Source organism: Barbatula barbatula (assembly GCF_947034865.1).
Source record: "Barbatula barbatula genome assembly, chromosome: 9".
Taxonomy (NCBI): domain Eukaryota; kingdom Metazoa; phylum Chordata; class Actinopteri; order Cypriniformes; family Nemacheilidae; genus Barbatula; species Barbatula barbatula.
In genome coordinates this window covers 15,384,030-15,399,063 of record NC_136772.1, presented here as the reverse complement: position 1 = coordinate 15,399,063, position 15,034 = coordinate 15,384,030, and the positions used below count along the sequence as shown (strand labels likewise).

The 15,034-nt window shown below is 39.5% G+C and overlaps 1 protein-coding gene across 1 annotated transcript in view; it reads right to left on the bottom strand.

The window, feature by feature from the left end:
* The window catches only part of asic4a (acid-sensing (proton-gated) ion channel family member 4a), a 91,489-nt gene extending 80,344 nt beyond the window's left edge, over nucleotides 1–11,145 (bottom strand). Inside the window, exon 1 of the mRNA XM_079464109.1 lies at nucleotides 10,457–11,145. Within this exon, the coding sequence (XP_079320235.1) occupies nucleotides 10,457–11,032 (576 nt within the window). The 5' untranslated portion in view covers nucleotides 11,033–11,145. The remainder of the gene's footprint in view (nucleotides 1–10,456) is intronic.
* Between the last annotated feature and the right edge of the window lie 3,889 nt (nucleotides 11,146–15,034).

Here is a 15,034-nt window from a genome sequence, read left to right as displayed (position 1 = left end):
TATGTTCGAGAGCTTTCAGCTCCGCTATCTGCGCTGAGGGGGGAGAAGGTGCAGAGGTGCAGCATTCTGCATCAGTCTCCTGGGAGTAGTATTAAAGCAAGGTTTGTTGCTCAAAACAGAGATGAACATTCTTGCTTTTTGTTAGACTACAGAAGATTTGGATTCATTGTGCGAGCTCAAAACAGAAACGAAAATACTTGCTGTTTATTTGACTGGGGAAGATTTGGAGTCATTGTATGAGCTGTTTGGTGGTTTTTGATAAACATTATGCTCACAGTTTTACAGTTTGGACCATAGTTCACATACATTCTTGTGGTGTCAGTAGCAATGTCATGTTGGCATTTTATAGTTCATGAGTTCCCTGAATTCCAATTTCGAAGGTTATGTAACAGCCAAGTTATTGAGATGAACAGTTGAGATTAACTCAAATGCATATGGATAGCCCCCCTCTGGTCTTAAGGCTCCAGAACAATAACTAACTATTATGATAACAAAGAATAGCAGCGTTCACACCAGAACTAAGACAAAGGAAGGACATGGCTGAGATCACTTTCAGCATTGGCAGCCTATCAAAATCCATTTGAGTTTAAAACTACCAGTGGAACATAACATTATGTTTTACATTTTAAAGTATTATATGGTAATTTATTATGAATATTATTGTTGGTGTGAACAGGACTTTAGAACATAAACTTTCAGAAGTTAACTTTCAGAATGAATATGACCCTGCCTGAATAAACACAGCTAGTGTCATTTTTTATTTACTGTTCAATGTAAAGAACTTTTAATAAACACATTTATTGTATATTAATTTGATTAAATCAACAATTTGTTGAATGGGTTGTGTAACTTTGTTGCATAAGTTTTGTCGCATATAAAAGGTTCTTCTACCGCTCACCCAAAATCATACTGGTTAGGCATACTTTTAACTTGCTAGCGAATGTAATTTACTTATTATTTATTTTGCTTGTTATCAGAAATAATCAGCAGGGACTCTTTTCTTTGCGAATGTTTACCAGAAGTAAAAAAAAAATGTATGTTGTTGTTTTGAACCCGTCTATAACTTTGATATCTTTAGTATTGGCTAAGGACATGTCAAACGCCATATTGTGTGCATAATAATAAAACAGTGTCAATGATAATATTCAAAATTATTAATTTGAGTATTACTAATGAAAATTAGAGTAGCCTACTGTTTATATTATCTGTATCATTTAATCTATAATATACAGGCGATAAACAAGCATTACCTATGATCACACACAGGGTCAAAAATGTCTTCAGAACTTTTAGATATGTTAGAAATAACTTCAGTGTTATAAGCTTATATAAAGTACTACAAATAACTAAATACATTTAAAAACTAAAACAATCATTTTGTATTCCAAGACTAAAGAAAATACTTGTGTGATATAATGATGTTGTACCAGATGTAACAGTTCAAAAGTACCTGAAAATATAAGATGAAACACATTTTCTTAATCTTTTTTTAGATTAGATTAAACTTGATTGTCATTACACATATACAAGTACAGTGTAACGAAATGTAGTTTAGGTCTAACCAGAAGTGCAGTTAGCAAGTGCAGGATATACAGTTAGAATAAATACAGAATACAATATGAGAGAATATAATACAGTGGGCATGGACTATACAAATATTTTGCAGTAGGAATGTTCTATGAAAATATGACAGTAGGTATATACTATGAACAATATATACAAATGGCTATATACTATGAACATTAATGTACAGGTGGCTATGAACAGATAATAATTTAGACTAAAATAGTGCAAGTGACTTAGGTATGCAATCTTTGTTATTTGCTTTAGACTTGACTGCACAAGGAGCTCTCGCCACAATTTTTAAAAAACAGTACACTCAGCTCTGTAATACATGCGAGTGTACAAACAAAACAAAGATCAGCAAAAGCCGGCGCCAAGTGTGTGACATTTGACATAATTCAGAGCACGGCCTAATCGTCCAACCAAGCACACTCGCCAGCCCTTCATGCTTTGCTTGCCCACAGACCCGCATGAACTGAATGACATTTATGTCCTTTTATTTCTGCTTTTATGTTGCCGCACTCTCAGCGCTGACATTTCCGTGCACTAAGCAAAACAAAGATTTTTACATGTGAGATCCATTTGATATTTAAGCATATGCTGCATTTTCACACATTAATTAAAGTGTGGCGAAAGAGACATGAGAAAAACACACATCCATTACCCGGTCAGGTTCGGTTGCTAGGCCTGAATCATTTGTTACGTGTGTTTGTGGTGATGTATGCGACGCGCAACTCAGAATCTGGTAAAATTATATCATTGGGCCCCCGATTTAAATCCAGTCAGATAGTAAAGACAGACCACTGCTTCTCTTCTCTTTGGGACTTATCGTTTTTTTATTGTCTCTAAGTCAGGGGAAGAGGAAGTAGTGGATGTAAAATTAGCTAGGAAAATATCTAGTGGCGTATGTAAACAGTCAACAGTATATTCATCTTGTGGTATTTCAGTGCATTACAAAATTGTATTGCGTAAGAATGCATTTTGCTACAGTTCACTCAAAATGAAAGGGGTCATAATAAATGTTTTTAAGTTATTTAAGTCACAATTATTTGAACAAATTATTATGCTTCAGTCTTTTTATATTTTGTTTCCTCCTTGAACATCAATGTCTGTTTGTGGTATGTTGTGCATTCGTTCCAGTTTGTCCTGTAAAGCTGTAAAGCTTCTCATTGTTCTTGTCATGAATCTTACAGGTACTACACGTTCATTTGTTTCCCAGTATGCTTTGCACGTTTCAGTTCTTTCCCACAGCACCTCGATGATGTTGAGATCTAACATTGAGAGACTCATACACGTCTATCACAAATAATGTGTGTAATGTCGTCTTGTGTATTGTATGGCGAATATTTCATTTTATCAGAGCACTACTAAATAAAACCGAATGTTATGTAAACTCATGAGAAACTAATAAGCACAACTGTATGTGAAGAAATGGAAATGCATCCATATGTTTGGCTTCTCCTCATTATCAACCACAGCAGACGTCCCGCCAAAACCAGAGGAACAAGATAATTAGTCACGCCAGGCTAGGGCCCGGGAAGCAATGTGACAGAAGAATATATTGATTTAGGAGGGAGGGTGAAGTAAACAGCTGAAGTTAGGGGTTACTATCAATCTTTCCCTCCGAGTCTATCAGTATATGATGAAGCATGTATGTGTGCTCACACACACACACTCATTTCAACTAGCCGTCGGACAGCTTGTCAGAGGGAGACAAATGTAAGTGGGAACTAATGTCTCAGAGGACTATGGAGGGAGTTTTCAGCCTCCGAATGTTTTTGGCAAGTTTAAAGCCATCCCTTGAGCTGCAGACTTTCCTGATGTAGCTGGCTAAATCTGAGAATGATGATAGAAACGGTAACACTGAAAAATCTCTCCAAGTGAATCACCGCCTCTGCACTCATAACACAGAGATCAGACACAGGTGTGGGTTGTCTTATGGAATGCCGCTGATGCGTTTAGTGTAAAGAGTGTGGATTTATTTGCCTGGGATTCAAAAGGCTCCTTGTTGCGTGTGTTTGTGTGTGTGTTTGTCCTTATATCCTTCACAGAAATGTAAACACTTACAATAGCCCCCACATCCCCAAAAAGCAGGCCTGTCTTGAGGATAAGTATGTTTACATCTATGCCTCTCGCATGTGATTGCGTCTGATCAGAGGATGGGATGAAGGAGAGATAAAGTGTTACGCAGGCAGAAGGCTCTGAGAGGGGGATTTTAATGTATCAGAAGTTCAGCGGTTCAATAATCTGTGGAGACCCGCGACAGCGGAACTGGTAACGGGCTAATTAACGGGCTGTTTGGACAGAGCCGCAAGAATGCGGTCACTTTCACGGTCCCTCTGTCGCTTGTTTCTGTCAGGAAGATGGACAGAGCCGGGGGAAAGGGGAAAAGAGACAGACGCTGAGCCCGCAGGGGGACCTGATGTCATTCACACAGCGCTGAGCTCTCGGAGAGAAAGACATTCCTACCTCAGGAGCGACGAGTGGCAGATCCTCACTAACGCAATGTGAAACACCTGTTACTGCCAAAAGCGCTAAGATGTCTCTTACCTCAAGCAGACAAGACATCAGTCAGCCTCCAAGAACTTTCAGCTGCTACTAGCACACTCAAATAAATCACTACTGCAGAACAAAGCATCTTCTTATTATTGTATTCTTGACAGTTTATTAAAAAAGAAAGTAGAGAGATGAGCGGAGAATGATGGGTAGCGGACAGGATATTCAAACCCATGTCTCTGACATGAGCACCAAAGCTCAGTGGTCTAAAATCGATTGTATATGCGATTGGATTTGTGCTTAAAACTGCTTTACCTGATCTAAATACAGTTGCCACATTTTTCAGGAAAGATTTTGTTGTAAAATGCATTGATGAAAATCACATTTAGCTTCTGGTCTCTTTAGAAACATGAAATGTCTTAGATGAAATGTTTGCATATATTAATTATTTACCATCTCTCATAGAGGGTAAATACATGCAAATGAGTATACTTCAAGTTTTATTAAATATACTTAAATAAAGGTCAAGTATACATTTAAGGTCACAGTGACATTGAAATTGACAAATCTCCCTTTTTCTTGAAAATTGTAGTGTTTTATCTCAACTTTAACCCCCACCTTGAAAGACCTCTCTGTCACGTGTTATGGTGCGAGCGCAGGGATTTCAGAGATTTCTTTCTGCTTGAGAAAAGATCATGTCAATGGGGTAAATGCATACAGGGCGATGACGTACTTCCGCTAAAATCTCAGCCAGCTAATCCACTTACGCTCTCATTGCATAGGTAACTTTTCTTTTAACGATAATGATGTGTTTAGTAAGAAAACGTTCAAATTTCACTGAACCGTCGACACAGCAGCTGAACTTAGCTATATGCCTTTGTGATCATGCCTCGAGGTACTTAGCTTTTTTCATATTAAGCCTGAAGTGCTTCTTCCTTTTGGTTGTTGATGTACGACGTAGTGTTTGGATAATTTGACTCGTGCATCTTAAAGCAACTGAGTGAAAAATGCCATTGCTTCCTATGGACGCTACGTGCGCCGGATGTAACAGAGCTTGCTGAGATTTTAGTGGACGTACGTCATCGCTCCATGTGCATCAACCCACTTAGCAATTAGAAATTGACAACAATCCAAGCAATTCTCAACGGACAAATTCATGCCCCACCCTATTATCATTATTTTACTCATTTCACTGTTGGAAAATGTCACGATATTGGAAAGAAGACAAGCGCTTTTTGTTTCATGCTGACTTTACTTTATGTACTGTAGTAAACATACCAATATGTATGTACTTGTAAGTGGACTATTTTAACACCACTTATATTGTTTAAGTATATCTTAAGCAGGAAACTTTGAATACACAGCCACTACAGGTATATAGTATGGCTGTCACGATTATTAAATAATCATCTCATTGCGATAGTTTCAGATCATCGCAATTATTGCACATCTATTTAAAAGAATAGTATCATTTAGAAGGGTGTAGTGCCTGCATATTGCATATTCTAGTGTATAAGTGTATATATTGTAACTAAAGTATGGAAATACTGGTAAAATGTACCACCACAACTCCATCACTTTAAAAAAAACAACATTAAAGCATATACCACAATAATATCCTGCAAACCTACAGTTTAATATTACTTAAGCTAATTTCTCTGTGAAAACCAGTCTAGCAAAATTTCATTAACAAGTAAAATTTTACTGTAGTCTTGGAAGTGAGAAAAAAACTGACTATAAGCTTTCCTATGACTGACAGAACAATAAGATCGTTTCTCAAAATTTTGAGAATTAAATGTCAGAGCCCTAAAACAAACAATTAATCGTCATAATGATTTATTAGACAATTAATCGTCAGCCAAATTTCATAATTGTGACAGCCCTACTAGTTCACTATACTTGTAGATAATTCTTTGTTCACGAAAGCTTTTGTAGCTTTTCTGTAGCTCAAAGTGCTAAGAGCATGGCATTAGCAATGCTAACGTCATAGGTTTGATCCCAGGGATTGCACATATTCAGAAACAAAAATGTATAGTATCATGAAATGTAAGTCGCTTTGGATAATAAATGTAAATGAAAGTGCACTGTAAAGTATGGGCCTAGTAGTTTTTAAACTTGAAGTATACTTTAAATGATTTTAACATCATTCTCATTTATATATTTTTTATGCCATTAAATTGTTATGTATATTGTTACTTTACAAACTAACACCTACAAGCTAAGAATAATTTAGACTGGAAAGCTTTCGGCAACATCTTCTGAGACCTGGGCATCGGGATGCATGATGGGATAGCCCTGAATTCCGCTCTGAAATGGTCTCAAGTGGCCAAGACCGCAAGTAGGGGTATTTGGACGCAGTCATAATCTCGAACTGACCAATAGGCTTTTGTCAATCACATGGTTTTTATGACACATTTTTATTTCCTTTTACTTGTAATAAACATTAGGTGCCGTTAAAAGAAGGAGCCATTATTAAATGGATAAAGTGAAGAATCTCGCGTTAAGCGTTTCTTCTAACATACCAAAACAACAACCACAGAAAACCCTAATAAATACATTTGTTTATCACCGATATCAAACATAAACATGATAACAGAAAAAGTTTTATGTTCTAAGCTTGTCGCTGCCTTGAGCCACGTTATGTGGTTTCTTTATAATGAACTTCTATGAAGAACAAGCTTAACCTGAGACTACTCTTATACCTGGAATAAGTGATAGAGTTTATTACATTTAAGGTTTATTGAAATGTGGTTTTACGAGATCGTTCGGTCCGTTATGCTTTATTAGCTATTATAATGGACATCTTAACAAGGTTTGACAGAAATATTTGACATCAAGATCAACTTTTGCTTCAAAATAAAAACACCTTTCGTGGATTGATGGATTTACCTCTCTGTCGGTATAAGTCAAAAACACTCAAATACTTTTTTTAGTTCATTTATTTTGACAAGTATAAAAAATGAACACTGAACGTATACTTTTTTATATTTGTAGTTTAATGGTCACAAATTAGAATAAAAAATGAAAATGTATTCAACATTTATGTATGAACAAAAGAAGAAATGTGTCCGACTCCATACTAGCCACAAAATCACGTGCTGACCAAAAATTGCAACACAGCAGCGAAATGCACAAACTCAGAGAAACCTGAAAAAATCTTTTCGAATTTCAACCAGTTTGACATTTTAAATATCCTGAAGTGGGTTGTTTTATTAGACGCTTGTCATCACAACCCAGGAGCACTACACTCACATATTCAATTATCTATTAAAGCGTCTGTCTCTCAACACCCCTGTTCCATACTGACATGACAAATGCTAACAGGGGCCCTATAATAATGTCTATTCTCACCCTGAGCCTCGAATCAATCTGGGTCAGTGTCACTTGGTTATCCGTAGGAATATATGCACAAAAAGCATGTCCTTGCCTTAAACAAATCGGATAATCTGTCTACAAACACAGCAAGAGGGAGAGCAAACACACGCTGTGGAACAGGCTTAAAGATCCAAAGACCTCCACGTACACGCTGGACTGAACTAGATCACCCATCATCCCTTTCAGCACCCGGAGCAGACAGCAAGGTGAAAGGGAAAATTGAAGCATGGCTATTTATATTCAATTATGCCTAAACATCTTATTATGATCTCTATTGTGAGTAATTATCATGAGTCAATACCAGCTGAGTGTTTTAATTATACCCCATGCGGAGGGGAACAGGAAACAAATAATGATGCAATTCTCACACACAAATACAAACACACACCGCTCTCCTTGAAATACAATTGGGACCCTTGTTAACAAAGACCTATTTATTTCTAATTTAATAAACTGATTTCAGACAGAGTCAACAGACCAATACGCTGTAAAATAATAGACCAAAATACGGCCTGTGTTTTGCATATCCAGTGATATGCAGGTAGAAAATCTTTCATCAGTAAATACTTGTTGAATTGAACGTATTTATATAACCCATTCATCTCTATGAGGCAAAATGGAAATGTTTAACATTAGCATAAATCAAACGATAAATTAGACCTTTGTGTCAAGGAATGAATACCAAGTGATACGCATTTTTTCTTTTTTATATAATGATATTATTGCTGTTTATTTATTATTATTGTGTTTCCAAAAGAACAGCTAAATGGGGGAAAAACAGTAGGACACGAGAATGAGCTGTGGGGTGTGGAAATGACAAATGAACAGCTGATATCACGAGTGAAACCAAGTGGTGGGGCTAAATGCCAGAGAGGTAATTGATCGAAAATATACAACTTTCCCTGCTGATGCAGGCATTAAATAAACACAGCATCTGGAGCAGACCAGATACCAACACGCTGTGTATTTTTCCCTCGGGCTAGCGATCCGCACGCATCCAGAGGCCAATGAGCTACAGCTAAGGTCATCTCTCACACTTCATGCTAAAAATATCGGTCGGTCCGCTGATAACACAGGGGCTTCTGGGATTGCCACCGTGATCCTGTTTACTCTTACATCTAAAATGCAGTCACAGTCGAGAGGCTAAGAGGCAGTCCTCCGAATCGGTCCCAGTTTCCTTGGCTGAGTTGCGCGGTCCACGGGACGGAGGAATCGACCTGTCATGTGTGGCGACAGGAAGATGTCCGTAACTAATCTAACTGACAGCCGCTCAGACACAGATCACAGGGCTGATGGGAAAGAAGAGTGAAACAGGGAACTTTTAAAGCAGATAATCCATTAAGAGGCGTTTTAAGGTTAAGGGGTAGGCCCACACTTCTCAGTTGTATGGGACGGCCTGTACAAAAACTTCAGAAACAAATTTTTATTGTCTACCATAGAAGGAAATATTTCTTTGTAAATGTCTTTGTTCTGTTAAACACAAAATAAGATATTTTGATGAAGGTAGGAAAGCGAACCGTTCTGGGGCACTTTTGACAGCCATTGTCATTTTTCCTACTATGGTGATCAAGGGTGGTTTCTTGACCACCCTTGATCACAAATCTTCCAAATGTGTTTCTCTGTGTTTATTATCAGTCAGAAACATAGAAATCTGACATTATCAGTCAGAAACATAGAAATCAATAATGAATATGAATATTTTTCTCATCAATATTGATGTTCAATGAAATGCTATTAATCTGTTTACACAAATCCCTGTTAATCTGAGTTGCGTATTTATTTGCTACCAGTACACAAAGACTCTTCTTGCCAACTTGGAACCAAATATCCTGTATTTTTGACATCCTTAACAGTCAACACACACAAAAAGGAAGCACAACCCTTCACATTTCATTACTGTCTATTGTTGCCCTTATTTTTCAGCAGAAGCATGACATGTTCCCTCTATGGCCAATGGTGAAACAGAGAACAGCAGGGGCAGAAGAAGAGAGCCTGCTGTCAGCTCTAATTTCTTCCGTCATACGAACGTTACTTAAGATAAAATATATCGTGTTCTTGTCTCCCTGTGACACATCAAAGGGCACTTCCATGTATTCAACTTACAAGATCTCTGGAAGTTAAGGATATCTACATCTAACACATGCTATTAGAGCTTGACAAATGTTCTTCATCACTACCAAAGCAATATTCCTTCATCCTTCGGTGCACATGACACAAGAGACTGGTGTTCTGGTGTGGACATTGTGTGGCATATGGAAAAACTATTCCTTGTAACCAATTTAGCTAATGCAAAAATCATGTATGTCAGATGAAATAAATACTTCATTTCAACAGAGACAGGATTGAAATACAACATTGAGGAAACTTTGCTTCTGGCACAGGAGTGCTGAAGAGAAAGAGCGAGCAAGCAAGCATGCAAGGGAGTTTTATAAAAGCAATACTGTCGCCGCACTCTCTTTCAGCAACTGACACTGATGGCAGTATAAAACAACAGATGTCTTGGTGAAGTAAATATAAAATGCACCCTGCTCTTCTCCCGCGAGAGAAACAGAAATTGTTGGTACATTATAAGAAATCATGAGCGCTGGGAAACAGGACCACTCCTGTGAGCACAATGACAGCGGTGAGTCTGGTCTGTGTCCTATTTCAAACCTATGTCCAAATGAATAGTCACAACAGCATATGGGGAAACCAGAAGTGAAGGTGAATCTGTAGACCTCAATGCACGAAGAAACTGTTTACTCTTGTGTAGAGATACTCTGATAAATTGTGTTGGATGGCAACACCTGCAGACTTTTAATTAAACTGAGAAGAAAATATTTTTTGCCATGAGGCTGCAGTATAAAACTATATATATTGGAACAATTCAGCAATAATTTTGTTTGTGTTAAAATGGTCTCAGAAGGGTCTAAGTCGTTTTGTAAACCTTCTGCCTCTAAAGTTATTCTTCTAAAGTCGCAACATAGCTCTGCCAAGTTTCAAAGGCTATTAATGTGCTGTCAAAAACTTTCCTCAAACTTACCACCGAGAAGTCTTCAGCCGAGCAGTTCTGTCCGCTGAAGTTACAGCTCTTCATCATCTCGTCCAACTGATGACCCGTCCGGTTGAAAATGTCCTGCATGTCCGGAGCCGGATACTCCAAATCCGTGGGCTTGTGGCCGTCCTTATTTTTGGGGGGCAAGCCAGTCAGGTTGGCCAGGTGGTAGATATCGGCATCGGTGAGGGCGGAAAAGCGGAAACGGTTGATGTTGCAGATGGTCACGGCAGGGAACACCATCTCAGGGGTGGCCTCCTCATTGAGAGCCGTGACGTGGGGATGCTCCAGGTAGGAGATGGCACACTTTGCCGCCTGGTATAGAAAGAGAGCCAGGGACACCACTAAGGCTAGAGCCCAGAGTGTCTGTCTGACGCCCAGCCGGCCCGAGACGAAGATATGGTTTATCCCGTGGAGCGAGCAGGCATTGGCAAAGCCGGCCAGGTCCTTTGCTGGGGGACTGCAGCTCTCCTCGATCAGGCTCTCCTTGTCCCCATCCTGGTTGCCTTTTTGTTTCTCATCCTCCTCTGCAAATTTGATTTTGCAAACAAATTCGATCGGCATGTGGGCAGCCAGGTCTGCGCTTGGGATGTTTGGATAGCAGCTTCCGAGCCCTGTTCCACTCACAATCCTCTTCCTGCGCTCAGATGAACAAGATCTCAACTCCAGTAAGAACAGAGGAGAAAACAGGCAGGCAGAGAGAGACCGAGAGCGAGAGAGAGAGAGAGAGAGAGAGAGAGAGAGACAGAGACAGAGAGAGAGAGAGAGAGAGAGAGAGAGAGAGAGAGCGGCTGTTGCTGCCGCGTGGAGTGGAGGTGACTGCCTGTCTCCCAGTTCCAGCAGTGTTGGCGCTGCTCCGTTCTCGGACTGCTCATCTGAGCACTTGTTCAGCACGCTGAGTCCTGCTCGCCAGCAGTAATACACCTATCAAAACAAACACACACACGCGCACTAAAAAAACCCAACGACAACCTCCCGCTTTGCTTCACAGCCACGCATGAAAATGCAGCATTTTGAATCAAGCTAAAAGAGGCTTCTTAATAATTCATGAGGAAGCAACACTGTGATTATTTCCTACTCACCGGCGCAAGGAGACGCAACTCAAACCAACCCCCCCCACGCTCTTCACTCTCTCGCTTTCTCTCCCTCTCCACCGCTCTCTCTCACACGCACACACACATCCACGCACACACATCCTTCTCTCTGGCTTCCTTAATCCACTTGTTTGAGACGCTTTCCTACCTCTCCACCAAAATAAGTTGTCATCGGGGGTTGATTGACTGATCATCTAAGACTGGATAACAATAGTAGGGGGTCGGAGGATTTTAACGCGCCCCCCGCGCAACCCATCCCTCCGGTTCCCAGAGGCATCCTAATTGCAACAATAATGAGTGGAAGCCAAACACCTCACAACTCGGAACGATCAATCTTCTCTTCAAGAAAAATAAGCGAGGAAAAACGGGAAATAAAGAAAGAAAGGCTATTGATCATGCAGAAGCATCAGTCAGAGATTAAAGAAGGCAGTACAACGGCCCTTTCTTATCAGGAATTAATGGTGGCATCACAGAGCCTCGGCACGAATTTAAATTAGCGGCCGTCTCCTGATCCAGGACCAGATGACATTAGAAATGTAGAAATAATGTATTGATCTCGATCTTGTGTTGTTAATAGCCTTTTCCCGGGTTGCCAAACAAAATTAAGTAAATGTGAAAACAGATCTCACTAACGTGATTTCCTCCGTGAGCACGATTTACAGATGACATCTCCATGGGGTAGACCCTTGGAGATACTCTGTTTTTAAAAATAAATTATAAAAAGGGACAAAAAAATTTGCATTGATATGATCTTTCACAAGCTCTCATTAGCTTAGCTATTTTAAAAAACAGCTATGATAATAAGATTGTATTTGGCTATATTAGTTAATGCATTAACATAAATCAACAATGAGCAATGTACAGTAGTAGCATTTATTAAAGCCACACTATTGAACTATTGCTCACGGCTCCCGCATGTGGTTGATAAGCGCAATTGTCTGTTACCACTGTGGTAAATAATTTTGCTGTTTAAGCTTCCCCGTGGGCAGCGCAATACATTTGTTGACTAAACTGACGAATCCAGCGTATGCAGAAACTTTGTTTGGAAACCATTTCGCACTCTTCCGCTGGCAGCTGTGTGTACCGAACACAGAATTTACGGAGTGTGGTTGTAGCTGCTTGGAGGCTGCAGAGGTAGTGTGAGTAAAATTAATCCTGTTAAGAGTTGTAATAACACTGAAAGTGTTGCTTTAATCTTTGATAATGTTAGTTAATGTCGATACAATTATTCACGTTAGTTCATGGTGCATTGACTAATATTAACAGTATGATTTAAATATTTATCAGCAAATGCTGAAATTAGAATGAAGTAAGATGAATATATAGTGTTTTAATAGTGCACTTTGTTTCCTGAGCGACGAAGTTGCACATAGGAAGGAAGGAATCATGATGATATGATTTGTTTAACATGTTTTAATTGTGTATGTGTCTTTGTATATGTCAAATATTTGTTTATCTCGTGGGATCGTCACTGTAGAAGAAAAGATAAATAAAAATAAACAAACATAGAGGTTGTCTACTATTTTATGTTGAATTTAGAATTACTTTAAAATCAAATTAAATTACAAAAATTTTAAGGTGAGGTATTAAACAGTGCAGAATTCCAATTCGAAGCCGTTGAATTAAATTAAATTAACATAGAACATATTTATATTAGACCCACTAAGTTAAACAACCCAGAATTTTGTGTTGATATTACCCAGAAAAGGTTACCCAGCGGTGGAGTTGGATGACCTTACAGACAGAGAAATGGACAGATGACTAGACCTTCTTCCTTGAGACACATGCAGCTCTTAAACGTACACACTGTGCCATGGATTCACTGTTCAAAGTTCCTGTTCCTGTAGTTTTTTGTGAGTAGACTCCTTTACAGGATTTTGGCTGCATAATCACAGTTTGCTCATTGAAAATAAGTTTGACTTAAGTGTTCACCTTTAAAAAACACCAAACTTTTAAAAGTTAGAAAAATGAATGCTTCCCACTGCCTAAATAATATTTCAGCTTTACCTGACATTCTTTTTCCCTCGGACATATCAAAGCTGTTTATCTATACATAGCCCTAAGATAAACGATTATGGAAAGAAAGAGAGCTCAGTCTGAAATGAGTGGTAACCCAGAGCAATGTCACCAAAAGGACAATTTGCGACATCAGGTAAGATAGTAGACCCACGCCAAAACATTCAGGTGCATCATTGGAGAAATATTGGCTAGTGGGGTTTGCTGGCCATGGCAAGCAAACAAATCTTACAAAAGCCCTAAGGTGTAGAGTCTGCCGGAACAGATGATGTGAATCCATGCTCCTGGACTTGAGCTCTATCATGCTGGCTCAACCCTCTGCATTCCCCGCTGTCCAAACCAAAGTCAGACAAGACATCATATGCATCCATGACAACACCTACACTGTGCCGGCTGTGACTAGTGGTCGACCCATCTGGGTTTTTTATGGCTTGATACCAATTCAATATCAAAAGAGCATGGTGTATATAAGGAAATGTAACAAAAACATATTAATAAAAAGATAAAGTGTACAGCAGTGTACACAGTTGCCTGACTTTAATACAAAGCAATTTAATATAACGTGGCAGGCTTTGAATTCAAAGTTGCTCTAGAGCAGGTTCGCTCGCAGATCACATGTTCCAGATTCACTGCAATATTTGTGAGGTTGAGAGAGAAGAGTGAGAGAATAAATGCAAAAGAACTTTGTTGTAGAAGCATCGTTTAAATGACAATTTGTTGTGTTGCCACAGCAACGTTGCAATTGGGGTGGGTCATGTGGCCCTCACTCAGTTTCATCTGACCAATATCACACCCTGACCAAACTTCCAGCAGAGTAGTAAGTAAGGGAAGTACAAAGTCAGATGTCTGCTAGAGAGACGCCCTGAGCCAGTGCCCACATGGAGGCTACACCCCGGTGGAGTGAGAAGTCACTGCCAGTGGGCAGGGGCCTGAGATCGGTAAGCCAAAGTGATGGCGTCCACGATCCAGTGCGTCAGTCTCTGTTTGGAGACAGTCTCCCTGCTGTCCTCCAAAACAGACAAAGAACTGCTCAGAGCATCCGGAGCTCTGCGTTCGGTCCAAGTAGAGGCTCAGGGCGCATACTGGGCACGACACAGTGAGGGTTGGGTCTTCCTCCCCAGGGGGGAGCGCCTGCAAGTTCTCAACCAGGTCCCAATATCACATTCTATCATAAAATCTGTGTATACCCAAGTCACCCCTTACTTATGTCCCATTAACAAATAAACGAGCAGCATTGGGTCAGATCTTACAATTATACTCAGGTTACTCACTCTAATGCAATTTTGCAATTTAATTGTAATGCGATTACGCAGTGCCATGAGTCTGAATATAAAGCTGATTTGGCCGGCCTTTCAGGTAGTGAAATTAAGCCTCTTCAGATGACCTAGAATGCAGCGGTGCATCCGGTCTTCAATCAACCAAAATGGTCTCATGTCACACCCCTCTTCATCTCACT